The following is a 27,859-nucleotide window of genomic DNA, read 5'->3' on the forward strand; positions in this document are numbered from 1 at the left end:
GCGGTCTACTTCATGCGGGCCATCTATAGCAAAAGTTCTTTTATTACCCTGAGGAAACATATTTTAGGTGATACAACTTTTATCAAAATGAGATAATCAATTTATAAGGGGAGGAATGCATGACATGAATGAAATGCACAAGTAATATGATGTATGTACGTGCCGTACATTCTCACAAACTTATGAAATAAATAATTTCTAGCGACGAATTTGGTGGCATAAAACGATCTCTCAAATATGTAGCTAATACGTTCTACATGATAGCATTGTTATGTACCTGTAGAAGATTCATTTTAGCCCAATTCCCAATGAATGCATAAAAGCAGTAAATTTTATCTCCACGCTCTACACGAATCCCCAGATACATGTACAACATTAGTAACTACCCGAACCATCATCCTATTGACGGCATTGCCTCAACAGACAGAAGACCCATACATGAGATACCTTTGTAAAACATGCGTAGAACATGTAATTACTCCAGCATCATATAAGCATTCACCCTAGATCGGCGGTGTATCCGATCATGCTCTCACAACTCACACTTACCGAGGCGTAGAGGCAATTGATCCATACACTACCACTCAAACAAGTGGCACTCATACAATAGCACGCCGTATGAGCGACAAAAGAGAAATATGATGTAAGAACCCCAAGTCAGTACTTAATTAAGCCACTAAAGTCCTTAACTGGGCATAAAGGATATGACCACTGGCACACTTTATAGTTTGGAAATCACGTTTTTCAAATGCCTTTTTGTTTTAAATACACTTGTGAACAGTAACACGCTAAACCATGCTCTGATGCCAGCTGTAACAGAACCAACCAATTATACGAAATTAAGTAAGAAAATCATCTGCCAGAGTAGATGATTTAGCAAACTTAAGCCCGTATAACCCGGTAGTCCGTGAAATCATGAAGGATTTTAAACCAACTCACATCCTAGCCAAGATCGTAATAAGTTTAGCGGTCACCATCACATATTATATAAAAGTTTGCATCTCAGATACATCAGAGTTTAAACATAGTTATTACAAAACGAGTTCAAATAGAAGTAGCGGAAGCCATTTGTTCAAAACCACACGCACTCACACGGAGTTCAAATACAGTGCTAGCTAATGATCATCTCCAACAAAAGCATCAGACGAGACGTAAGGAATGACCATGCCCATGGTCCTAAGCATCACCCATCGCAGGATAAAGGTAGTTGATACAGTAGCCGTAATACATCTGTCCATCTGCAATAAGTGGGAATAAAACCCTGAGTACGAGAAGGTACTCAGCTATACTTACCCGACATAACCGAAAATAAGTGACACCAAGGATTATGAAGTCTTTATAGTAGGGTAGCTGACTCATTTGCAAAAAGAAGCATTTTTAGCATTTCCAAGAACCTTTCCAAAAGCATTATTGTCAAGTTAATTATTATTAACCTATCGACTAGATTTGCACCTATACTAGAGCAAACATGTGATTAAGCCAATAACGATAACCAATGATCCTTAACAACTTCCATATTGTCATATTCATTATAACTGTCCAAGTGTTCCATTAACATTACTATGATGAAGTAACTCAAGTCAAGTGCTCACTATCCAGGAGCGATGGCGATTCAAATCGATTCCTAACCAGCTGGTGACTTATTCCTTACACAAACCTCACTCACCCGCTAAAGTGAGATATTGATCACCGAGTCAACTATCCAAGAATCTCGAGTTTGCTAGGAACCACATGTACCCAGGGGCCGACCGACTGCACTTTAGTCTTATCATCTCACCCCTGTGTCCTACCACACCTGCTCCGGCATAGTGCACTATGGGCAATCTACTCGGCCCAAATAATCTCCCAGCTTCACGGTCGGAAGGTACTTTATCCGGCCAGCTAAATGTAAGGTATGCGTTCAACATGACTCGAGGCCCAATAACGGTCGGTCCTTAATCGACACAGACGGAAAGCACTACAGTCCAAAACTCTATAAGTCTCCGTCCGGTCTCAACTTTATTTAACACTTAGTTATACCATGACTACATAGTTATCCAAGCAGATCTAGGTAATCACCTATAGCTTGCAGGTGACAGGAAATCACCCGACTTCTACCGGTCTAAGCTAGCTAAGCATTGACTCGACTGCGGATACCAGGGTAACAAGGATACAGTATAACAAAGGTAGACAAGGTATAATGCAGCAACAGTTGCAAACAACTCCTGAACGTAATGCATCAATTAAAGTAAAGCATTTAATTAATAATTTGCAAACCAGGGAGAAAATGCTCCGGGGCTTGCCTCTCTCGAAGGAGCTCGGGCGGTGATCGGGGCACTCTGGAAGTTCCTCAATGTCCTCCTCGTCGGCTTCGGGCACTTCCTATGGCTGCACCTCGAGCTACTCCTCGGGCTCCTCGGGTATGACGACTGGGTTCTCGGTTTGCGATCTTGTATGATGCAATATGCGTAAGTGCTTATGCAATCGGTGCATCGGATGAGATGAATACAATGGATATGCTTGAATGCAAGGTAGTCAACATCATCCAAGAATATATACTACAAGCACATGTCATCTACTGCATTCTCTTCTACTACTAATATGCTAAGTCAACACATCTTATTAATTGCTTCAAAGATACACCAAAGCTTCACTAATTTCTTAATCACACATAAAGCCACACTTAATTAAACCCTACTTAATAATAGATTTGAATAGCAACATCTATTTTTATTGCTTAGAAAAATCTTAGAAAATTACCATAGCACAGTACTACCCTAAGTAGTCTACCATCAGATTTTCATGGTATTTGAATGAGTGGATTAACCTACACAAAAATAACAAACTATGGCATAATTATGAACATGAAAATACTTTATACTGTGAAAAGTGTCAAACAACAGAGGAAATATTTTTCCTATGTTCTACACAGCAAATAATCACTGCACAAAAATTATCACATGCATGTTTTATACAAATTTTGCTCTCTAGCAAAAATAACAAAAATCAGCCATTAAAGGCAATTGAACTACACCTCATAATTTTTCTATAGCACATGCATGACACATATTTTTCCTAGGAAGTACATTACATAAGAAGATTAACAAACTTGGAATTCTATTTTTCTGAAGCCTATAGGTTTTTTTCTACACATTTTTCAAGTTATCAGCAATATCAAGGATTAAATAAAGCTCTACAGAAAAGTATCTCAAAAATGACATGCAATATTTTTATCATGTAGATCTGGTAACAAGGAACCTAGCAAAATTTGTTTTAACAGATTTGGAGTAAATTTGAGTATACAAATATTTTCCAAATCATTTCTCTTTCCAAATAATAAAAGAAAACTCAAAAAGAAATCTTCCTATTACTACTGGGCCGGCCCGTGGAAACCAACTGGCCCACGGCCACATTCGGCCCATGCAGATCGAGCGAAGGAGAGGGCGGCGGCCTAGCTCGGGGCTTCGGCCTAAGCCAGCCTGGCCTAGCTCGGCCGGGCAAAGGCCACGCACTGCGGCTGGGCCCTATGGGTCAGTGACCGAGAGTAGGGGAGGTGCTCCGCCGGCCGGTGCTCACCGGTGGTGAGCCCTTCCGGTGGCACGGGTGGTGCCAGTGTGCACGCCTTGCCGAGCCGCACCGGTTGGGATGGTGGAGGTGGCTCGGTGGCGTGACGAACTACCTGGCCGCGGCAGCGTGCTCGCCGGAGAGGAAGGAGGTGGCCGAGCTTGGTCCTTACCTCGACGACGGCGGCTGCAAGCGAGCGCAAGCGAAGCAGGGAGGCTAGGTGGAGCTGCGGGTGGCGGGAATCGGGGAATGGAGGCGTGGGAGGGGTATGCCGTCGGAGAGGCGCGGCGCACGGTGGTGGAGCTCGTGGCGAGTGCGGGGCATAAGCTGCTGCTGCTGGCGCTGTGCCTGAGAGAGCAGGAGGAGGAATGAGGAGGAGGATGCGTGGTCGGGCAGAAGAAGGTGCACGCGTGGAGGCGAGGCAGGCCGTGGCTGCCGCGCGGCGGGCGTCGCCGGCGCATGGCCACCACGCGGCGGTCGCGCCCTAGCGCGGTCGGGACGCGACGCACGGGAACAGCGTGGCGTAGCGCTGGGGCAGGCCTGACGCGGCGCTGGGCTGGGCCGAACATGAGGCGCGCGAGCGGCGGGCGCTACTATAGGCTAGGCCAGCTTCGGCCGTGGGCCGAGAAGGGAGGCGACGACCCGTGAAAGGAGAAAAGCATTTTTTTCAATTTTTGATTTTTAAGGAAATTTCAAATACCAGTTTTCAAATATCATTTTGAGCAAGAAAATGACTTCTTTTGAAAATAGCCCAAAAATAAAAGTTGCTTAGAATTTAATCCTCTACAACTTTGCTTTTATGACCAAAGTCCAATTCTAGCTTAATTTTGAATTATAAAATTAAAGTCAATTTTAACTCAAAACCTAATTTTGGAGAATTATTTTTAAAGCAAAATTTGGCAATAATTTGAATATAAACTTTGCTCCAAAAATTATGCTAAATAATTTTAGATGATTTACAATGATAGTCAAACATGTTTTACTAACCTAGCAAGCATAATTAGGGCAAAAACAACTCTAAACAAGTGTATACAACATTTATGTTTCACGAGCATGTTTCGTATGTTTCGAAGAAAGGTTTCAGTTATTATTTACATGATTAGGCATGTATGATTAGGATGCTTGATGATGCATGATATGCATGATTTGCAGTGCCTAAATGCTGGCATAACACTGGGGTGTTACAATCTCCCTCAAAGATAGGAGGAGGTCCATCCCCGTGAGACATCTTGCTCTAAGCGGTTAAGCTTAAAAATATGAGCACGAGGCTCCGATACCAATTAAAAGGATCAAGATGCCCAAGAGGGGGGGGGGTGAATTGAGCTAATTCTAAATTTTCTTGCAATAATCAAATCCTACGGTTAGCCCAATTAACCCCTTGTGCCTAGAAAAAGTATTTCTATTAATCTAACGCACAATGGACTTGCAACATATGTTCTAAACTTACTCTAGCATGACAATTTTATGAATGTAAGAACAAGTATTGAATTGCTCAAAGTAAATAGAGAGAGAGGAACGCGATGATATTTTGTCGAGTTATCGGAGAGTCACCACTTCCCACTAGTCCTCATTGGAGCACCCACGTAAGGGTGTAGCTCTCCCTTGATCCGTACAAGGATCAAGTGCTTTTTACGGGTTGATTCTTTGACACTCCATCGTGGCGAATCACCTAAAGCCGCTCACAACTTGAGTTGGGTCACCCACAAGCTCCGCCGGGTGATCACCAAGCTCCCAATCACCACCAAGCCGTCTAGGTGATGGCGATCACCAAGAGTAACAAGCACGGACTCTCACTTGACCACGTGAAGCCTAATGAGAAGATGATGCACACTTTGCTACTCTTGATTCACTAATGAGGCTACTCTCTTGGATTCATGAATCTCAATCACCTCACTAGGACCTTGCTCTTCTTGGCACTCACAAACGTGTTTCTCAGCTGTTGAAATGAGCAAAAGTGACTCCACACACGAGTGAAGCTTCTATTTATAAGGCAACCTGAAAAACGAACCGTTATGAGCTTCTACGGGGTGACCGGACGCTCCGATCATATTGACCGGACGCTTCGGTCATATTGACCGGATGCTTCGGTCAGTTCAACCCGCATTCCAGTGTTTAAGTGTTGACCGGACGCTGGCAGGGTCCGGTCACCACTAACCGGATGCGTCCGGTCGCATTAAACCCTCACTGGATGCTTACTGTACTCGATCGGACGCTGAACCCCCAGGGTCCGATCAGTATTGACCGGACGCGTCCGGTCGCAGATTCCCTTCTCTGGAACCTTACTAGAGTCGACCGGACGCTGCCGCTCAGCGTCCGGTCACTTGACCACTCCAGCGTCCGGTCGCACCGAACACAATCTCTTGATCAAATGAACTGACCGGACCCTGCGGCCAGCGTCCGGTCGCACCGGAGCCAGCGTCCGGTCAGCATTTGACCCTCCATTCACTTCCAACTCTCGAACATATGTGAATGAAGTTTGCTCCATAGGATCTTAGGCATATTGAGGAGTTACCTAGTGCTAGTTATAACAAGTGTGCACCACACCTAACTTACTAGACTCATCTAGGTCAAGCTATCCGTCCATACCCCCTTAATAGTACGGCCAAAGGAAAAACAAAGTCCTAAACTACTCTAAATGTCACTCCAACTCCAATCGACACTTAGAACTAGTCATCCTTAACCTTGTCGTCCATACTTTGAAAACCAAAACGATTTCCATCGTAGGGCCATGACCACCTCGATTGCCCAATTGATCTCCATTACCATGACCTAACTTAATTGTCTCTGCAAAATACACATTAGTCATAGTAATCTTGTATTGTTTCTTTAATCATCGAAACCCAACTAGGGGCCTAGATGCTTTCAACTACAAATATTTACGTGTTGGTCACTTTCTGCACCGATAACATGTTTCCTACATCACAGGTGTCTTAAAACTTTGAAGTTTCTCAGGCAACGGGGTTCTAGGGTTAGCAGCACCAAGTTGATTTAGGGGAATCTTAGAAGAAACCATTAGGCTACAAGTCGGCCAGGCGAAGGAGACGAGCGTGGAGACAGAGTGACAAGGCGTCAGGGCACTAGCTGCCACATGTGGAGGAATACTATGGTTGGGCCAGGTAAGGACGGCGGAGGCACGAGAATGCCCTGGCGACGCTGAGCTTAGCGGTGGTGGTAGTAGTGCCAGGTGTGCGGGCTGGACACCGCTGAGGACAGGGCAAGCCGACGGGAATGCGGGGGCCACAACCATGGTTGATTTAGGAGGACAAAGGTTGAAGTAGATTTGTCAACGCTGGAATCTTTATGCCCTGTTTGGATATAATCTTCCAGATTATGCGGTGCGAGAGCGATGGCGAAGCTATGACCACTAAGTTGCGATACGTAAAATCGAAGTTGTCATTGAGACGACCCTGTTCGTTACGCTGAAATTTGGCTTATGATAATACTTATGCTGATTTATTGTAAGAAGAAAATACTGTTCGTTCGCTGAAAAATACTGCTGAAATAGTGTTGTGCGTTAGACTCGTGGGGTCGGAGATGATGGATGGAATCAACGCCACTGTAGACCGTTTAATGTGATTCTTGACTTACTGTATAATCGTATACAAACATTACCCTAATCACGTGCCTAGAAACGGTCGTACCATGGAGAGTTATTTCCAAATTTTCCATTTTTTATTAACAAGATTAAAACTTTCTAATAACTTTTTTGGCCGACTATCCACCATCCGTTGCTACTGTCAGAATGAGAGATCCGACGGCTACAGATTAAACCGCCTCCGCCCTCCTTGCCGTTCTGACACCTGACTCGTGATGTTCCCAACAAACCCGAGGGGCCGAGGCTACGGCTGAATCGGACAAACCAAACCACACCCATCTCACGGCCCCACTCGCCAGTGACACAGCCTGATCGAGCCGAAGCCGAGCTCCCCGCTCCCCCAAACCAAGTCCCCCACCCCAAGCAGCTGCCCCTCCCAACTCATTTCCCAAATCCGCCGCATCAGCCGCAACACGAAGCAAACGACGCCAGCGGACCCAAACCCACACCCAAATCCTCCCTCTCTCGCCGGGACGCATCGACGACGGCGCGGGCTCCATGATCCTGCGCACGTACGGGCGCAGATCCCGTTCCTTCTCCGACGGCGGGGGCGGGGTCTCGTCCTCGCAGGACGCGTTCGACTTCGACGGCGACGACGACGTGCTGGGGTCGTCGGCCTCGCAGCCGCTCCCGCTCCCGCTCCCGCCGTCGCAGGAGTCCTCCTCGATGTGGGACTTCGACGAGGACCCGCCTCCGTCCCCGCCGCGGTCCCAGCCGGAGGGGAGGCGGCGCGGCCGGGCCGGGGCAAGAAGAGGAGGGGGGTGGGAGCTTGCGGAAGCCCCCGCGGTGGCGCCGACGGCGACGCTGATGGAGGCGGAGGAGTACGGGGAGATGATGGAGAGCGTGGACGAAGTCACGTTCGCGCTCGACGGGCTCCGCCCCGCCGCCCAGAAGCGGACGCGGCGGGCCAGCCTGCTCGCGCTGCTCGGGATCTGCGCCTCCGCCGAGCGCCGCCGCGTGCTCCGGTCTCAAGGGTAAGTGCATCAAAGGCTCCTCTTTTCCCTTGTGTTCAGCCAAGAACACGAATTAGGTTCTTGCTTGTCTTTCTTGGTAATCTTTACCGGAAAATCGAGAAGCGCGATGGTTTTCTTGTGCGATTAGGGCTCAAGATTAGGGTTTCTTTGAGAAAGGAACCACCTTTCTGCCTTTGGACCATGGGCTTCCTTTGCTTGCTTGGTTTCGCAGTAGACTGCTAATTCCTTGCCCAAAACACAAGTATTGGTTTTGTGGTTCAATGATTTCCCGTTTGTTGCTTGACACGAACTGTTATTTCTGTATTGTAGAACTGACTCTGTTGATTCCAACAAGCATTAGTGCCACTTCCTTTGGTTTAGAACCTAATTTTATAAATGTGTTTTAGAAGTATGCAAATGCATTTGAGTTGCATAGGAACATTTCTAGCAGATTGGTATGTTCTTCAGCTGAGAGATTGTATCATGAATGGTCCCTGAAACAGTAGCATGGTTAGTGATTAGTAGTGCCTAGAAATTGGTCTATCTTGTTTGAATTATATCTGCTCAGCTCAAGTATCATTGCAAGTTATCTGAAGTATGCTGTTTGGTAGAAATGGAAATTATTGAGGTGTAGCTAAATGTTTCTCCTTAGGCATATATGCCTATATTTTGTGATTTCTGGGAATTAGGCGTGTTTTCAGTTGGGATTGAACAATAATGATTATTGTCTTGTAAACTGAAAGTTTTACTTGAGCTGAAATGTGTCATTGGTTTACTCTTACACTCACAGCTATGCCAACACTGATGCTGTACTTCACTTTACGTTAAAAGACGTAATACCTTGGTTAGAATAAGTTGAAGGTGTGGGATATCTGTTTTGCTGTCTGAACTGAGCTTCACTTCTTAGAGCAAGGTCAAATGGCAATTCATTTCTCTAAGTCCATAAGAATAGTTAAATTATTATCGAATTTGAGAACTTCTCCAGCTCTAAAGATGTTAGCATTTAACAAACACAGTATTAGATTTTGACACATTTTCCCATTTTATTACTTATACAAAAATGTCTTCCTTTTCTTATATCCTGTAGATTGGTACAGCAAATTATCGAGGCTATTTTGGTTCTGGACATTGATGATCCTCCCTGCGCTATTGCTGCAGGAGCTCTTTTATTTGTTTTGGCAAGTGATGTGAGTACCTCTTGATCTCAGTCTAAATCCTGCATGCTGTTATGCATATTAAATACCTCTTATCTCAAAGTCGCCTTCGCCTAGATGATTACAAGGTGGAGAAAAGCTATTAATTTCCATTGTGTTTTCTCTTTTAGCTACAACCACTTCTTTGGCATTACAATGCCACTTGTTTTCACATTACAAGGCTGGCATGTCCTATGAGAAAATCAAACAAGGAACACCATGATTTTAATCTCAATATTTTTTAATATAAAAACTAACTAGAAATTGTTTGGAAGTAAATCTCAGTCAGTGTTGACAACTTGACATTTAACCTTTTTCATTAGTTTGACCTAAATGACTATCTCTCTTGTTTTATAAGATGTAATATTTAATTAACCAATGGTTCTTCTCTTTTACCACTTCCTTTCTTTTTTACTTAGTAAAGTTTTTGACTTTTCATCGCCCGTGAGATGCAACTTTGTCCATTGCTACAACTTAATGGAGGCATTCTAACGATAACTCTAATGATATTTTCATAAAGTGAATCTATGTAACTCTAACCTTACAGGCATACAAATCGTCAACCTTTAGAAATTTGATTGGTGGCACTAGATTCTGGAACTAAGGTAGTTGTACTTCAATATGGGTTCTGCTTATTGTTTCCTTTGTTATTATTCAGGTCCAAGATAATAATTCTCTGGATTCAGAAACTTGTGTCCATTTCCTTCTTAAATTATTAAACCCTCCGGTGAATGTCGTTGATGCTAAAGCGCCATCAATAGGTTCCAAACTTCTTGGAATTAGTAAATTTCAAATGCTTAATGCTTCCAATAAGGATGCGGACTCTAGTTCAGAGGACATACTTTTAAAAGTTGAAGAAATTCTCTTAAGCTTCAAAGAGATCAAGCCACTAGACAGGGATGATAAGAGAACAACAAGGCCGGAACTATGTTCAAAGTGGCTTGCTTTGTTGACAATGGAAAAGGCGTGCTTGTCTGCTGTTGCATTAGAGGGTAAGTTCTCTAATCAAATTTCTTGATCACGATTCCCCTTCAGATCTGATTTTATTAGTCAAAGCAATAAAATCAAATATTACAGCATTACATGGATGATTTTTTTCTGGTTATTGTTTCACTTGCTATTGATTGTAGTCTTGTTTAGAGCTTGGAGTATTTTTCTTACCTTTAATTTAATAAACCTGATTTAGTAGCAAGGTTTGCCATCATCACTCTGAAGTGCTATAACATTTTTACAGATACATCTGACATGGTGTTGAAACTTGGAGGAAATTTCAAAGAAACATTAAGGCAGTCGGGTGGCCTTGATAATATTTTTAATGTTATGGTGAATTGCCATTCAGAACTGGAGGTAAGACTTTATTTATGTCTATGTATGTTTTCTAACAGGTTTAGACAAAACTATTAAATTAGCATTATTTGTTTTGCTATGGTAAGATGGTTAACTTTTACAATTCATGTTCCAGTATACTTGAAGCTGCAATTTGGAAGAATATATTTTGAGCAACATGAAAAACATGTTACAATAATGGCTTTGGTTGAAAAGTTTTAGATTTCAAATGTACCCTAACTGTGATTACCAGTACGATTTGAACTTTGGAGAAACGATCAAGCAATACCCTTGAAAGCCTTGAAATTTGAATTCCCATACCATATACTCCCAAGATTATAATTCTTAACACTCCCATCAAATAGTCATTAATGGGGTGTTTGGTTTGAGGAATTTGAAAGAAGAGATGGCTCGGGAAAACTTAGTAGATTGATTATGGAGGGTACCAAATGAGTACAATATATAGGCAAGGATTGTCAAGGGTTTATAGAAACACCCAATCAACGGTGATCCTTGCCTAAACCAAGATCATCTACCATAAAACCCCAAGGGGCGCCTACAGCCCAAGCCCAGGACATAACAACCCATACGGCAATGCTAATAGCCCATAATATAGCAGTCTAACACGCCCCCGTAGTCTGATCGTCGCCACCGCGCACGTTCAGGCTGGACCTGAACTCTGTGAAGACCGAAGATGGAAGACCTTTGGTGAAGATGTCCACATATTGGGATGATGTTGGCACATGCAGGACATGAACATGACCAGCGGCAACCTTCTCCCGAACGAAATGGAGGTCAATCTCGATCTGCTTGGTGCGCTGATGCCGAATCGGGTTGGAAGACATGTAGACAGCGCTAATGTTGTCACAATAGACCAAAGTAGGTCGCCGAAGGGGGGCATGGAGCTCGAGCAGGAGCTGACGCAGCCAAGAGGCCTCAGCAACACCATTGGCCACCGCGCGGTACTCAGCTTCAGCACCGGATCTGGAGACTGTATTATGATGCTTGGAGGACCAGGAGACGATTATCACCGAGGAACACGGCGTAGCCCGAGGTGGACTTGCGCGTGTCAGGGCAACTAGCCCAATCAGCGTTAGTGTAGACCACAAGATCAGTGGCGGGAGATGGCCGCAATAGTAGACCCAAGTGGAGTGCCCCGAACATAGCGAAGGATGTGCTTGAGTGCTGCCAAGTGTGGTGCCCGTGGGTCATGCATGTGAAGGCAGACTTGCTGGACAGCATAGGCGATGTCAGGCTGTGTGAAGGTCAGATACTGTAATGCGCCAGCAAGACTTCGATAATCTGTTGCATCAGCCACAGGAGGACCATCAGCAACTGCAACCTTGGGGTTTGTGTCGACTGGAGTAGAGCACAGCTTACACTCAGCCATCCCAGCATGGTCCAAGATATCCATCATATACTGCCGCTGTGAAAGGAAGAGACCGTCACCACACTGCTGAACATGCATACCAAGAAAGTGATGCAGTTTGCCAAGATCCTTCATTGAGAACTGTTGGAGGGCCGAAATGATCCGGGCCGAAGGAGACCCGGGGAGGAGGCTGTGAGGATGATGTCATCCACATACAGGAGGAGATAGGCAATATCTGAGCCGTGCCTGTAGACGAAGAGCGAGGTGTCTGACTTGGCTTCGACAAACCCGAGAGACAACAGAAAAGTGGCGAACCGACTGTACCAAGCGCGAGGAGCCTGCTTCAACCCATACAAGGACTTGTTGAGCTAACACACGAAGTCAGGGTGGGTGGGATCCTCAAAGCTAGACGGCTGTACACAATACACTGTCTCTGACAAGGTGCCATGTAGGAAGGCATTCTTCACATCGAGCTGGTGCATGGGCCACTGGTGAGACAAGGCCAGAGAAAGCACGGTGCGAACTGTGGCAGGCTTCACAACTGGACTGAAAGTCTCTGAAAAATCCACGCCAGGCCGCTGAGTGAAGCCACGAAGGGCCCAGCGTGCCTTGTACCGCTCAAGTGACCCGTCGGCGTTGAACTTGTGCTTGAAAATCCACTTCCCGGTGACCACATTAGCCCGAGGGGGGCGGGGAACAAGATCCCATGTGTGGTTTTGGAGAAGAGCAACATGTTCTTCCTCCATGGCAGCACGCCAATTCGGATCGGCGATCCGATGGGAGCCGGCACATAGTCAGTAATGTCCAAAAAATCAAAGTCTGCCGGGGATGTAGTGGAGGCACGCTCAGCATAAGAGAATGCTGACTCATCAAAGATGACGTGACGAGAGATGATAACTCTATTAGAAGAGAGATCAAGGCAGCGATATCCTTTATGATGAGCTGAATACCCCAGGAAGACACACAAGGTGGATCGAGGGGAAAGTTTGTGGGGAGCTGTGGCGGACAGGCTGGGATAACAAGTGTAGCCAAAAACGCGTAGGTGATCATAGGAGGACGCTGTGCCGAAGAGGGCGAAGTGCGGGGTGGATGAGCTCAGTGTTTTGGTGGGCAAGATGTTAATGAGATATGTGGCTGTTTGCATAGCCTCGACCCAGAATGAGGGTGGTAGAGAAGCCTGGAACAGTAGGGAGCCACATTGTTAATGGAATGAATGATACGCTCGGCCTTACCGTTCTGGGAGGAAGTGTATGGGCACGACATGCGGAGGCGAACACCATGAGTAAGGAAGAATGTGTGGGAGCTGGAGTTGTCAAACTCACAACCGTTGTCGCACTGAACTGCCTTGATGGTGGTGCCGAACTGAGTGGACACAAGGGCAAAAAAGTGAGCGATTGTCAGAAAAGCGTCAGATTTCAACTTCAGAGGAACGTCCATAAATAATGTGAACAATCATCAAGAATAGCCAAGTAATATTTATAGCCCGAGACACTAAGAACAGGTGATGTCCACAGATCACAATGTATCAGATCAAAATTATTGGACGCTCGAGAAGTTGACAAATGAAATGGAAGACGCACATGACGACCTAATTGACATGCATGACAAACAGTAGTAGTATCATGACGATAAGTAGGAAGAGTCGACGCAAGCTTGGAGAGGGTGCGGTCGTGTCCAGGATGACCGAGGTGGCGATGCCAAAGTGAAGACTCGGTGGCGGCGACCAAGGACTGAGCAGCTGGCAGCCGAAGAGGGTACAACGGTCCGGAGCTATTGCACCTGACGATCACGTTCCGAGATAGAAGATCCTTCATAGAACACCCAGTCGGGTCAAACTCAACAGAACAATTGTTATCGATAGTAAATTGGCGAACATAAATTAGGTTCTTAATAAGTTGTGGGGAAACCAGCACATTATTAAGACGGAAAGATGGTGAAATAACTGTAGAGCCAGTGGATGTAACGGGGAGTAAGGATCCGTTACCAACAACAATGGACGATGGAGTAGGATACCGCGAAGTAGTATGTGAAAGCGAATCGGAATGTGAGGACATGTGAGAGGTTGCACCTGAATCGAAGTACCAGACATTGTTGTTTTGTGGCTGCTGCAGCGTCATGGTGCTGAATGTCGAGGCCAGAGATGACTGATCCCATGTAGGAAGCCCGACGTGCTGTTGGTAGTAGCTAGGGGGGTGGTGCAGTCGAAGAACCGGTGTTCTCCATGGCCGGGGCAGGCACAGCATGCTGTTGAAGAGTCTGCTGGGCCAGCATAGCGTGCTGAGGGGTGCCAGGCAGTGGCGCAAGTGGAGGCCGCTGCCCAGGCTGTGGTCCAGGCCACGTTTGGATGGCCCCGGCCCACGGGCGGTAGGAGGGCCATGACGCGCCCCTAGAGCCAGAGCTGCCAGGCTTAAATTGTCCACCAAAGGGCGCGCTGGACTGGGCGCCGGGGTGCCACCAGTGCCGTCGTGCCGGCCGCCGCGTTTTCCGCAGCGGTTCTTGGAGGAAGCAGAGCCACCCTCGGAGCCGACACTGGAGGCTGCAGGCTGCTTCAGGAGGTCTGCCTTCGCGTCCAGGAACGTGGGGAAGGGGCGCCCTCGCCGGAGATGCATGCCGACGGTCTTGAAGCGCTCATTCAGACCGCGAATGAGGTTGAGGACGAGGGTGCGGTCGGTAACGACTTCACCTAAGTCACCAAGCGTGTCCGCCATGCGCTTGAGCTCCTTGCAGTAATCGGTGATGGACAGATCACCCTGAACGAAGTTGCGGAGCTTGGCGTCGAGGAGGAGGGCGCGTGTCTCGCGGTTATTGAAGAACTAGGACTCCACGGCGCGCCAAGTGTCGCGGGCAGTGGAGTTGCGCGCTGAGATCGTCGCGGCGAGGTCGTCAGAGATGGTGCATAGGATCCATGACAACACAATCCATGCGCTGCCAGTCAGGGAAACCAGGCGCCGGTAAGTCCTGCAGGACATGGTGTTGAAGGGAATACTTCCCAATGATGAGGAGGAACTGATCGCGCCACCGATTGAAATTGCCGGAGTTGAGGTCGAGAACAACCGTGACAAGATTGCCGATGTTCTGGACCGCAACAGCCTGGGAGTGGAGGTTGGCGATTGCAGCAGCCTCTTGCAGAAGGAGGGCTTGATGCAGATCGGTGTTGTCGTTGTGGTCAGAGGCGTGATCGGAGAGGTCATCCTCATCATCCCTGTCCGCGGGAGCGCCAGCGGCGGCGCGTTCTTGCTCGGCGCGTGCCAGGGTGTCGCGAGCGCGGGTGGCGGCGGCGTCGCGCTCCAAAGTGGCAGCCTGGGCTTCCTTCTCAGCTGCGGCGGCGCGCGCGAGGGCGGCATCGCGCGCAGCCTTGCGATTGGCTGCACGCAGGCACGCAGCGGCATCCGCATCGGCAGCAGCTTTGGCGGCGGCAGCAGCCGTGGCCTGGGCATCGGAGTCCAGGCTGGAAACCGTGGGGACGGTAGCCTTGGAGGAGGCGGTGGCGGCGGCTGCTGCTGTTGTGGGAGAGGGGGGGAGTCCCAGGCATCGCAGCAGGGAAGCCGGCGCAGATGGGTGGGAGGAGCGCAGCCGAGAGGGGGGGGGGGGGGGCGCTGGGGAGGAGCGCAGCCGAGGAGAGGAGGCGCGCTAGGGCAGCGGAGGTAGAATCGGGAATACCCAGACTCGTGATACCATGAAAGAAGAGATGGCTCGGGAAAACTTAGTAGATTGATTATGGAGGTACCAAATGAGTACAATATATAGGCAAGGATTGTCAAGGGTTTATAGAAACACCCAATCAACGGTGATCCTTGCCTAAACCAAGATCATCTACCATAAAACCCCAAGGGGCGCCTACAGCCCAAGCCCAGGACATAACAGCCCATACGGCAATGCTAATAGCCCATAATATAGCAGTCTAACAGAATCACCTCATACTTGATGGGTGGTCCATCATCAGGTGATCCTATATGAATTTTGGTAGGATGATCCCATTCTCCATACATATGCTAATTGTGTGTATATGAGGAGTGTGGTGGTGATGGATCACCCTATTCCAATACTCAAACCAAACAAGAAGTTGAGGGGTGAGATGACAATGGACCACCTCTTTACTGAAACCAAACACAACATAGATGTCTTTTTGTTCTGTTGAATTCCGTTGATATTTGCCTTTTCTGGATATCCAAGTACTCTAGTACTGACCTTCTTTAGGTTTTCCATATTTTTGTCCTTAGGGTGCCGATCTGTATATCGTTTGTCCCCATCTTTACATGTCACCTGTTTGATAAATATATGCAATAGTAATATATGTTTGTGCTAAGTGACTGCAATAACAATCTTCCTCTGGTGGTAAACCTTGTGTATTAGAAACTTGTAAAGGATGCCTCCACTACAGCTGTGGAGGGTAAGGAAGAAGCTCCTCCGCAAAGTACCGCACTCCTCTTGAAATGTTTGAAAATTTTGGAGAATGCCACATTTCTAAGTGACAACAACAAGGTAATCTTCAGTATCTTGTTTGTTCGATTTGCTTCTGTCTCACTGCTCTCTACGATGTTTTGTGCTTCTTCTCTGCTGTAATGGTGTTCCCATGTTTGCTGCTAAGTGCTACCTGTATTATTTTACAATGTATTCTAAATTATCTCATTTTGTTCCTTCCAGACCCATTTGCTCAGCATGAGTCGAAAATTGAGCCCTAAGTGCCCCTCACTTCCTTTTGTTGGTGTCATTCTCAGTATTATTGAATTACTATCAGGTAATTGCATACTAATTTAATATTACTACTACTCAAGACTTAAATGTAAAGCTCGACACCCCCTTTTGGAATCTGATTGTTATTCCTGTTGCTGCAGCTCTCTCTCTCCTTCAGAAACTGTCCACTGTTTCAAGAAAAGCAGATCCAAAAAATACTAAAGTTTGCAACGGGGCCTGCTCTGGTAATAAAATGACTTCATTTTATAGTTATATTGCGAACCTTTGCTATGCAAGCCTGAATATGATGATCACCCTTGTATGTATCTATTTCAAATTCAATCCATCTAACTAGGGTTGATGCCAAAACTTCCACTAGTTTCCGTTTTATGAATTTTCATTAAATTGTGCCATTATTCTCCTGACCAATTATATATATTTCAAGATCTCTGTACCATCTGGTGTTATCAATACTATCTGGGCCACCACAAATGCTTCTGTTATCTTTCTGATCTAATGTGAAGGCCAATAATACTTGTTCCTTTTAAGTTTAACATAGTTACATTTTGAACATTGCATTGTGCAGCAGACAGTAGAGGTTTGAGCTTATTGAATCATCATAGCAAGTGCAATAACTCAAAGAAAAAGAGCCTTTTACTGAATCAAAGGCACCAGGATTGCTCATCTTCCAAATCAGAAGCTTCTCATGTTACTATCTCTTCTAGCAGTGTTGTCTCTCAGTCACAAAGGACACTCAATTCTTCATCTTTTTCAAGCGATGGGGCATCAAGTGGTTCACTTGGAGTGAAACATAGTAATGGTGCTAGTTTGAAGCTCAATGTAAGAAAGGATCGTTCTAAAACTAATACAATCAGAGGCTCAAGTGGTTGGATTTCTATAAAAGCATACACTTCTGATTGGAACTCCAGAGAAATGGCAAAAAAGCGGCGTCTATCTGAAAATGTACACACTGATTTGAGTAATGGTGGTGATGACCCATTTGCATTTGATGGTATTGATCAAGAACCTTCAAATTGGGATCTATTTGGTCCAAAAAGGAAATCACCACGGAAGCGAGCGAAACGATCTAATGGAGAAGTGCTGGATGATTGTGGGACTGCAGTAATGGGAAGTCCTGAATTATGTCAACCTGAAGATATTTATCAGTCAGGTGCAACTTCTGATTCTAAGGCTGTAGATGAGTCCAATCTTTTGGAAGATTGCCTTTTGGCATCAGTTAAGGTAATGGATCATGTTTCCTTTTGATCTTTCTTGTCTTGGTTTACCTCTATAACTCTTGTTGCCTGGCATCTTTTAAACATTGATAAAAAGCTGTGGAAGCTGTATATCCTTCAGATGATCGCCAATTGTCGTGATTTTTATATACAAAATTTGCAGACATCGGTACTTCTATAGTTCTATTCCATGTGTCAATTTGTATACTCACACCTACCATAAGAACATTCACATTACCTGCTTATCCACAATAGCAACGTTAACCAATGTTTTCAAGGCGGTAAGGCGAGGCATGGCGACTGACTACTGCCTTACGCTTAAGCGACTAAGGCATGAGGCGAGGCGACGCCTTAACATCTTAAGGGAATCTTAAAAGAGCAGCTTAGAGTGGTAGATAATGAAGAAAAACAAAAAGGAAAAAGGAAAAAGAAAGGAGAAGGAGCAAGAAGTAGTCTGGCCCAGCCCACCAGGCAGGCAGCCCATATACCCCTCACCTTTGACCTTCCTGCTTCATCTCTCGAACTCCCAATCCTCTCTCTCCAGCGCCGCCGCACCTCTCTCTCTCGTTCTCCACTGCCGCTCCGCCTCCGCCCCTCTCTGTCTCTTGCTTCCCTCTCTCCAGATGTGCTGCTCTTCTTGCTTGATAGACGGAGGAACAGAAGGGCTTTGTATTAGGATATGTATATATCAGGATCAATTAGGCTCAATTAGAGAGATTCCTAGATTCTGCGTCAGTTGCTCCAGGAGCTCCACATCCGCATCCCGCTTGCGACGGTTGTCTACTGTGACAATGTGAGCGCCGTCTATATGACTGCCAACCCTGTCCACCACCGCCGCACAAAGCACATCGAGATCGACATCCACTTCGTCTGCGAAAAGGTTGCTCTGGGACAGTTCCGGGTGCTTCATGTCCCATCCGCACATCAGTTCGCCGACATCATGACCAAGGCTCTACCCGTCCAGCTCTTCACTGATTTTCGGACCAGTCTATGCGTCCATGATTCTTCCGCTACGACTGCGGGCTTTGTATTAGGATATGTATATATCAGGATCAATTAGGCTCAATTAGAGAGATTCCTAGATTGGCTATTTCTCTTTGGACGCTGCAGCTCGATGGAGGAACAGAGGAGGCAAGATGTTGCAGGTCAGCGCCGATTGGGGGAACATGGCCGCAGCCCGCACAGGCGCGCTCTGTTTCTCCAGCACTGCCGCACCTCTCGCTCTCTCTCCCTCCGGCGCATTCTGTTTCTCCTGCGCACCCCTTCTCTCTCAGTTTACCCCGCCGATCCAATCCTTCTCACGCGTTTTCCCGCCGCCCAGAACAGAGGACTCCCCGTAAGGCGAGTTGTCTGCTGTGGCGTCCCGCGTGGAGCGCCTTGGTGATTAAGCGACGACAAAGCGACGCCTTAATAACATTGGTGTTAACCATTTCTGACAGATGCTAGTTTGTTTTGTTTTGTTTGTTTTTTTTGGGCGAGATTATGCTTGAGCAGTGGGTGAGCTTTATGCAAAATTAAAACTTTACAGGTTTTAAGCTTAGTTGCTACTTCTACTTTGCTGGTCATTGTGAAAGTTTTGATCATCTAGCTTTACCAAACAAACATCTTTTGCTGCAGGCCAGCCACTGGCATGTTATTGAGGGACTACTTGTTTTTATTACATTTGCAATGAGATGTATCTAACATCTTCCATTAATTTTGTGGCAGGTTCTTATGAACTTGGCAAATGAAAACCCATCTGGCTGCGAACAGATTGCGTCATGTGGTGGAATTAATACCATGGCCTCCTTGATCATTAAACATTTCCCCTCATTTGATTTCTCCATGGACAGTAACAATCAAATGAAAGAAGTGTCCTCTGGTGATCTCTCGTCTTCCCAGAACAGCAAGTCACTCCAAATCAAAACTAAGCAATTGCGAGACTATGAACTTGATTTTCTGGTCGCCATATTGGGATTGCTTGTCAACCTTGTGGAGAAGGATAGCCTTAATAGGTAGGACTCCCCCTTTCCTTGCCTCCATTTGCTCCATTCATGTAAATAGTACTGGTATGACAGTTTCTTAGATCTGGAAAGTTGCTATACATCCTCTAGTCAATGCCTGTAATTCTGACTGTACCTGGCTACAGGGTGCGACTTGCGAATGCCCGTGTTTCTGTCAATCTATCTCAAAATCCAGATAGCAAAGATGTACAGAGGGATGTCATACCCCTGCTCTGTTCAATATTCTTAGCAAGTCAAGGTACCGGGGAAACTGCTGAAGCTATATCACCGGTAATTCTAATCCTCATGTTTTCATATTTTACAACATAATAACAAAGTGTGGTCACCTTCCACACCTGGCAGACGGCAATTCTAACTGATGGGCATGGTGTAATGTTATCAATGACAGGCTGCCCTTATCTTGGCATATATATATAGGGGAAACTATGTAGTGGAAAACCACATCTTAGGTGGAAACATGGGAACCTACTCAAAACGCATACTTGGAACTTGGCACATCCATAGTGCAACCATAGATGTACTTTGTCTTAGAGGTTGGCATGCAAACTCATATTTTTTATTTTTAAAAAAATCATCCTAAAATGAAAAAAATCAGGTGCATGTGCACTAGAATACAAAATCCAGCAGTGTTCTTTTTTTTATATGAACCGTACATTGGTGTTTGATTCATCATTTATTATGAGGCAATGTTTTCATATAAGTTGCAATTTCTTCATTAGACCACCATCATTTCTCCCTGCTATTTTGTATCCTGTTATAAACCTGCCAATATAATCAGAGTATCAGTTGGCAGTTGGGTAGACAAAAGGAGCACCAGGAATATAAATATATATGTTTATTTGTAGACACTTGAGATTGCCAAAAGGTTAGCTGGAGCTTAGAATTAAATTAGCACCTTTTAGTTCTGTGTTGGCAATGCAATTATGGCTTTTCTATATGTTATATTTCTACATGCTACCTAGAAACGTATAACTGTGTTCTGCATATCGTATGACTCTTGTGAGCCATTTATTTGATGGCTATTTCTGATTTTCAGGATGATGAAGAATCTTTGTTGCAAGGAGAACGCGAAGCTGAAATGATGATCGTGGAGGCCTATGCAGCACTTGTGCTCGCCTTTCTTTCAACGGAAAGGTCCATACTGCCTTATTTCATAATGTTTACTTAATTTGTTATAATTTTAATGTGAGCCCCACTGCCGTTAGCTTCTGAACTGTATGTTTGCTGCCACAGTATGAAGGTTCGAGGAGCCATTTCCAGTTGCCTTCCGGACAACAACTTAAAAGTTCTTGTACCAGTGCTAGAGAGATTTGTGGTATGTCTCCAAAATTTCTGAATGTACCGTCACAAGCAACGTTCGAGAGATACATGATGGACTACCATTTTTGGGGACCAGTAATATGTCATGTCCATAGATGCCTATCCCTATTCTTTGTGTAGCCTATATCTATTTATTCTTTTTCTGGCATGTTTACTAGATAGTATGTGACGGCTCTAGCTTCAAAAATTTCTCAGTTGTTTTCCAGATTTCCCTTTCTGCGACAGCTTTGAGCTAGTTTTGCTTATAACCCAATCATCTTGTTCTCGTGCAGTCATTTCATCTGCAACTCAACATGATGACAAGGGAAACACATTCAGCTGTCACTGAAGTCATTGAAAGATGCCGGCAATCATAGAAGTGGGAAGACTGAAGAGGCGCCCTGTACAGATTAACTGACCTTGTGCAGCCGAAGCACACACAGGTGTTACTCATCACCTGGCCAGGGCGCGACAAATGGATGCAGGCTGGCGTGCAGTGGGCTTGGGAGCTAACCGTGATTTTATTCTTTCTTTTGTCCCACATGTTGTTCTGATCCTGTTGTCTCTCTCAGTTTCTTCACCTCTCCCGAAATGATGTTGTTTCCGTATTCTAGGAATAGTCCATATTATGAATGTACAATAACAGCATAGGCCATAGGGCATGTAGTTGTGCTGTCTCAGTTCTTCGGCTCTGCCTTACAGGTTGTATTTTGGTGTCACAATGGAATCAGTGACCACACATGCCTAAATCTGACAAGTTAAAGAGTGTGTATGACATGATAGCAGTGCAATTCAACTATTGCCCTGTTCGCTTGGCTTATAAGCTCTATTTTTTCAGTCAACGAATATTATTTTTTTTCATGATAAATCAGCCGACAGTACTTTTAGCTATGGCTTATCAGTCAAACGAACAGGGCTATGTCGCTCTCCATGTAAAGACCTCATAAGTTCAAAGCATTGTCCGGTTGTAGAAAATGACGATGTTGTATGTAAACAGTGTAACCGAAGGTATATAAATCTTTTAGGGGTTGGTTGGATTCTTTCATTTTAGAGGAATTGAAATCTATATGATAAATTAGGCTATTTGGCTTGGAATTTTATATTTTATAACTTTTTCAAGCTTACAAATAAGCCTATCTTAAATTCATAGAGTGGGAGGATGGAAATGGATTCTACAGATTACTATGTTATAATTCTATTTTTCAACGTATAGCACATTCTTCAACTCACTTTTCTACAATAAAAATACATAATATAAATATATATCCCTTACATATATAACAATAAATATACAGATATATTCCATATACAACTATATTAGCTTAACCAATCTATATCTAAATTGTAATTATTAAAATAAATTCAATTCTAAAGATCCAAATGGCCCGTGCTATACTGCACGGCCTGTCAATAGCTAAGGAGGATGCGCTCCTTAATTCGTTATCTACGAACTGTTCTGAGGGAATTAGAATCTCTGTGATCTGTTGCTTGAGCTTAAAAGATTGCTCCCGAAAGTGGTAGTAGTAGTTGGTATGAACCCCTGTTATTATCAGTATTAATTGTAACTGCATTTATTTTCAAACCGAAAATGGTACTGATTTATTTGTGCCCTGTTATCAGTATTAATTGTAAGTGCATTTACTTTCGAACCGAAAATGGTACTGATTTATTTGGATCGGCAAGAGCAACATATATATACTCCATAAGGGCTCATTCGGTTACCAGGAATCATTCCCCGGAACAATTCCTACCCGGATTTACTTGACTATATATAATCTTTGATCAGTTGGAGCAATTACCCGGGCTAACCGAATGAGCCCCAAAAGGTAGCAGATTTGTTCTACTCCTGCAGGTTCAGAGGTTCAGCTGAACAAATTTGCAACTACAAGAAGGAAACCATCGACCTTCCAGGCAAGTTCCAAACCAACAAATTTGCAACTACAGCTAAAGAAGTAAAACAAACATCGGCCTTCCAGGTAAGTTCCAAACCGCACAAGAAACTTTGAAAACCTCGATGCAAAACGCCGAGGTTTTTAGCGCATTTGGACCCACGTGCCGCCGGCCGGCCGGCCGGTAGCCCCCTACCCCACCGGTCGCGTCGCGTCGCCGGCGCACGCACGCAGACATCAACCCGTTACCCGTACCCGTCCGCGCTCGAGCCGCGAGCAGTGCCACCTCCCCACCGCGTCCGCGTCGCCGAATACCCACGGCCCACCGACCGTCCGACCCCCCGCCCCACGATTTTATCCGTTCCTCGCTCGTCTCTCCAGCGAAGCCACCATCTCCCCATCCCACGTTCGCCACGTGCGCGCCACCTCCCCACCGCGTCCGCGTCGCCGGCCATACTCCGTCGCCGCGAACGAGATCACGGGCCCCAGACTCTTCTTCCCCCGTTGTGGGAACGGAGCGTGCGACGAGGCGGCGAGGGGTTGGTTGCGCGGGCCGACCATGGGGACGCTCATCCGGCCGGGGCCCGCCGCGTCGCCTCTCCCCATCGCCTCCTCCTCCTCCTCGTCCGCCCACGGTATCGCTGACGCCTCTCTGCTCGCCCGCTAGGCCGTCTCAGGGGGGAAGCCACGGTGCTGATCTTATCTTATCTATGATTTATTGGTTGGTTCGTAGTGGCGGCCGTTGGCGACGGCGGCGGCGGTGGGGCGAGGACCTTGCGGCATCGGGTGTCGGTGGCGGTGTTCCGGTCCCCGAGTACGCAGGTTTTGGCGACGAGGTGGCGCCGGCGGAGAGGTTTGGTTGTGTGGTCGGATGTCGTCGCTGGTGGCGCAGCCGCCGCGGATGCTGGGGATTCGACGCCGGCGCTGTCAGGTATCCAGCTTGCTGAGTATGTTAAAATGTCTTCAATCGTTTTTTAGATGGACGTGAGATGTCCGGTAAATGATCTCTCACTTTATGAGAAGAGTTAATGTGAGAGGGGCTAAGCGTGACCCCTCTCATGAACTCATGATTGCAAAAAGTTAAATGCCCCAAGTTATGGAGTGCGGAAATCTTTGCAAACCTGCAGTGCCTGAATCGCTGTTGCAAATGCTCAGCAGATTCATAATGCAAAAACAAACAGTCGTTTGGTTCCTATGATTAAATACTATCAACTATGGTTACAACCGGCACTCCCATCTAACTGAAAGGCGTCATTGCATTTTTCAACAATAGAAATAGGGACACATCTGGCAGTGTGTAACCTTTTAGACACCTTATAGCATGGTGTAGCAGTACTGCACCATTGTGTTTCACTGTTTCAGGAATGTAGAAGAATCAATAGATGCAGGTACTAGTTGTGTCTCATGCTTATTGGAAAACATGTGGTCATGTACAACAAGGCGACAAATAGTTTTTGTGAAATGAATTGTCCAGAGAAAAATGCAAATATCAAACTATAGATAGAATTGGATCTCCTTGTGCTAACTTGAAATTATTTTAACAGGCGTGCAATTGGTTTCAAGAGTCAGAGGGGTTTGCTTCTATTTGGTGACTGCAGTTGCAGCAATCTTTTTGTTTGTAGCTATGGTTGTGGTTCATCCACTCGTGTTGCTATTTGACCGGTACCGTAGGAGAGTGCAGCACTACATCGCGAAGATTTGGGCTACGTTGACAATTTCCATGTTCTACAAGCTTGAGGTTGAGGGAATGGAGAATCTACCTCCAAATAGCAGTCCTGGAGTCTATGTTGCTAACCATCAGAGCTTCTTGGATATTTATACCCTTCTAACTCTAGGGAGGTGCTTCAAATTTATAAGCAAGACCAGTATCTTTATGTTCCCTATTATAGGGTGGGCAATGTATCTCTTGGGTGTGATTCCTCTGCGGCGTATCGACAGCAGGAGCCAGCTGGTATGAGTAAACTCATCCCTATTTAGATTATGGTTTACATAAAGTTGTGATGATACTATATTTTTTGGATCATTTAGAGGGACACATAAGGCAGTTTTGTTTTGTAAATTGCCTGCCATGCTCACTTTCTTTCTTCTTCCTTTTGGTTTACACAGCTTTGGCATGTGCTTTAAAACATATATAAGTAAACCAAATAACCAAGTTTATGTAATTCTATTTCCTAACTAGACACCATATTTCAATTTGCGCTCCATGTTCTGCATAACATTGGTTTTGGAAATGCAGGATTGTCTCAAACGGTGCGTGGACTTGGTGGGAAAAGGAGCTTCTGTATTTTTCTTTCCAGAGGGTACTCGAAGTAGAGATGGCAAGTTAGGTGTATTTAAGGTTAGGTTTTACCAAACTATATCTTATTTCTCTGTTCATTATGCTTTTAACTTTTTCTTGGAGCAGTGACATGCTGTCATAATTTTTCTCAGCGTGGTGCCTTCAGTGTCGCCGCAAAGACCGGAGCTCCTGTGATACCTATTACTCTTATCGGAACTGGGAAATTGATGCCATCTGGAATGGAAGGAATTCTCAATTCAGGTTCAGTAAAGGTGATTATTCACCGACCTATTCAAGGAAATGATGCAGAAACATTATGTTCCGAAGCAAGGAATGTGATAGCAGACACTCTTCTTCTACATGGTTATGGGGTGCATTAAGCAAGTGGGTGCTTTGGTCTGTTTTTTTCTGAAAGAGTGCTTTGGTCTATTCCCTAGAAGACTTTCAGAGCACAGGCACTTGAGAATTGAGACAAAGCTCGTTGCAGGTACTGATGCTAACTATCTACCTTGAATTTTCGGGAAGGTTGGCAATTTATGATGTCTGGGTTGCTCTTTGTTGAATAAGTTTGTTTATTTTTTCTCCATAAGGGTTTGTTTATGTACTGTAATTGCACGGGACCTGATATTTGAGGCTGTTATCGACTGCGACAATAGAGTAGACCCTTCAAATAATGGAATGATTGAACCTGTTCGCTGGTTGTTTTATGGGCTGATAAGCCCGGCTGGTGCTGGTTTGTTGTGAGAGGAAAACACTGTTGGCTGGTTGATAAGCCCTGGCTAAAACCAACAAGCGAACAGGCTGATTAATTAATGTGTTAAAAAAATTATTGATTAACACTGGAGGTGTACCTGCTCTTTGTCCTTCCATCCCTTCCTTTGATATAGGAGTATGAATCATTCTTGAGTATGAAACATGATAGGCGGCAACTTTAGATGTCAGAAGATGCAGTGCCTCAAGCAGGTAGCTGGTCCATAGTGACAGTGCTCTCAATTGCGTGGTTCAGATGTATGTTCATGCACTAGGGGCCTGTTTCTTGCACTCGCACAGTTACCACGAGGCAACTATACGTACGGTTCCTTACATAGCAGTATTAGACTATGAGTGGATAAAAGATGACATGCATCCCTCCACTTGTGCCAATTCTTTGTGGTGTGCAGTCTGTACATTTTGGTGTTCCTTACGGCGTATGGCAGGTTTTGAGTACTTTTGTCTTCTGTATGTTGCAGATGTAATCATAAAGGCGAGACGGAGAAAACATGGCTTGAATTGGCAGTTGTAACATGTGGTCTAATGTTGTAAACCCTACTTTTTTTTTGTTGGTTTGATAGTACAAAGCGATGTAAAAGGCAGAGGCCGTCTTCATTGGATGGAAAATGAAGCCCACGTGATTTTTTGCCATTTAGCAATGGAATTCGCCCTCCGGATTTTGACATAGTCATGCGGGCCGGGCACTCTGAAAAACACCTTGTTTCAAAGCTATACGCTGGAGCATCAAATCCTAGGAAAGAAGCCGGCTTATTCAATTTATTTTTTTAACCGGAGCAGTATTTTTCTCTTATAATATTCTAGCATAAATAATATTTTTTAACATGAACAGTAAATACTTCATACCAGCTGAACACTCTAAGGTTGTGTTTAGTTGGGTGGAATTTGGGAATTTGGTTACTGTAGCACTTTCGTTTTTATTTGGCAATTAGTATTCAATCACGGACTAATTAGGCTTAAAACGTTCGTCTCGCGATTTCCAACCAAACTATGCAATTAGTTTTTTTTGTCTATATTTAATGCTCTATGTACGCATCGCAAGATTCGATGTGATGGATACTGTATACTTTTTGGAAAAAGTTTTTGGAACTAAACTAAACATTTCTTTCGCTGTGTGGAGATGTAACCGTCCGGTGGCATCCTGACGAGTCTTGTCGATTTGTCCTTTTCCGCTAAGCTTGCTGGTGTTCTTGTTTCGTTATTTGCTGGCCTCTTGTCTGCATCTTGGTATAATGGCTTTGTGATCATAAATGGTTGTCGGTAGAGATGTTGTGTTTAGTTTAGCTTCTGCTTTTAAAAAGCAGAATGCTAATCAAACGGAGAAACTGTTTTTCTAGAAGTAACTATTTTCGTATAGTATAATTTTCATAGTATTTTGGATCCTACTTTTAGATTTTTGGTTTTCCAAACGAGTGGAAATAGAGAGGCGTTTAACACCTGTTTTAAGGGAGAAAGAGAGAAGGTACTCCCTTCGTAAAAAAAATATAATTTTTGTTTTTTGAAAAGTTAAACAGTTTGAACTTTGACTAAAATTATGAACATTCATAATACAAAATAAATACCATTAGGTTAGTTATAGAATATATTTTTATAATAAATTTATTAGGAACATAAATACTAGTACTATTTACTATAAACTTAATGTTAGGCTAGTTTGACTAGTAAGGATCTCATAATTGTATTTTTTTGTGGATAAAGTGGTAGGTTTTTCATAGTTTTAACCAACTATTTTAC

The 27,859-nt window shown here is 45.0% G+C and overlaps 2 protein-coding genes across 5 annotated transcripts; both read left to right on the plus strand.

Moving 5' to 3' along the window:
- Positions 1 to 7,520: 7,520 nt before the first annotated feature.
- Positions 7,521 to 22,013, plus strand: LOC136524645 (wings apart-like protein 2). 3 transcript variants are annotated; one of them, XM_066517931.1, is made up of 13 exons: positions 7,521 to 8,112; positions 9,179 to 9,278; positions 9,943 to 10,276; positions 10,519 to 10,631; positions 16,333 to 16,461; positions 16,624 to 16,717; positions 16,815 to 16,898; positions 17,240 to 17,895; positions 19,596 to 19,882; positions 20,017 to 20,161; positions 20,928 to 21,025; positions 21,125 to 21,206; positions 21,484 to 22,013. In XM_066517931.1, the coding sequence occupies exons 1-13, from the start codon at positions 7,637 to 7,639 to the stop codon at positions 21,565 to 21,567; spliced, it is 2,682 nt and encodes an 893-aa protein (XP_066374028.1). In that variant the 5' UTR covers positions 7,521 to 7,636; the 3' UTR covers positions 21,568 to 22,013. The 3 variants fall into 3 exon arrangements, with proteins under 3 accessions (XP_066374028.1, XP_066374035.1, XP_066374038.1); XM_066517938.1 differs by having other exon boundaries at positions 17,243 to 17,895; XM_066517941.1 differs by having other exon boundaries at positions 16,345 to 16,461.
- A 1,289-nt stretch (positions 22,014 to 23,302) lies between these two features.
- LOC136538909 (1-acyl-sn-glycerol-3-phosphate acyltransferase BAT2, chloroplastic-like) lies at positions 23,303 to 27,142 on the plus strand. 2 transcript variants are annotated; one of them, XR_010779483.1, is made up of 6 exons: positions 23,304 to 23,714; positions 23,813 to 24,010; positions 24,624 to 25,030; positions 25,316 to 25,417; positions 25,510 to 25,844; positions 26,587 to 27,142. XR_010779483.1 is itself a non-coding variant. In XM_066530839.1 (5 exons), exons 1-5 carry the CDS (start codon positions 23,639 to 23,641, stop codon positions 25,735 to 25,737), a joined length of 1,011 nt encoding a protein of 336 aa, XP_066386936.1. In that variant the 5' UTR covers positions 23,303 to 23,638; the 3' UTR covers positions 25,738 to 26,557. The 2 variants fall into 2 exon arrangements, 1 of the variants encoding a protein (XP_066386936.1); XM_066530839.1 differs by lacking the exon at positions 26,587 to 27,142 and having other exon boundaries at positions 23,303 to 23,714; positions 25,510 to 26,557.
- The last annotated feature ends 717 nt before the right edge of the window (positions 27,143 to 27,859 follow it).

Source organism: Miscanthus floridulus, chromosome 2, assembly GCF_019320115.1.
Source record: "Miscanthus floridulus cultivar M001 chromosome 2, ASM1932011v1, whole genome shotgun sequence".
Taxonomy (NCBI): Eukaryota; Viridiplantae; Streptophyta; class Magnoliopsida; order Poales; family Poaceae; genus Miscanthus; species Miscanthus floridulus.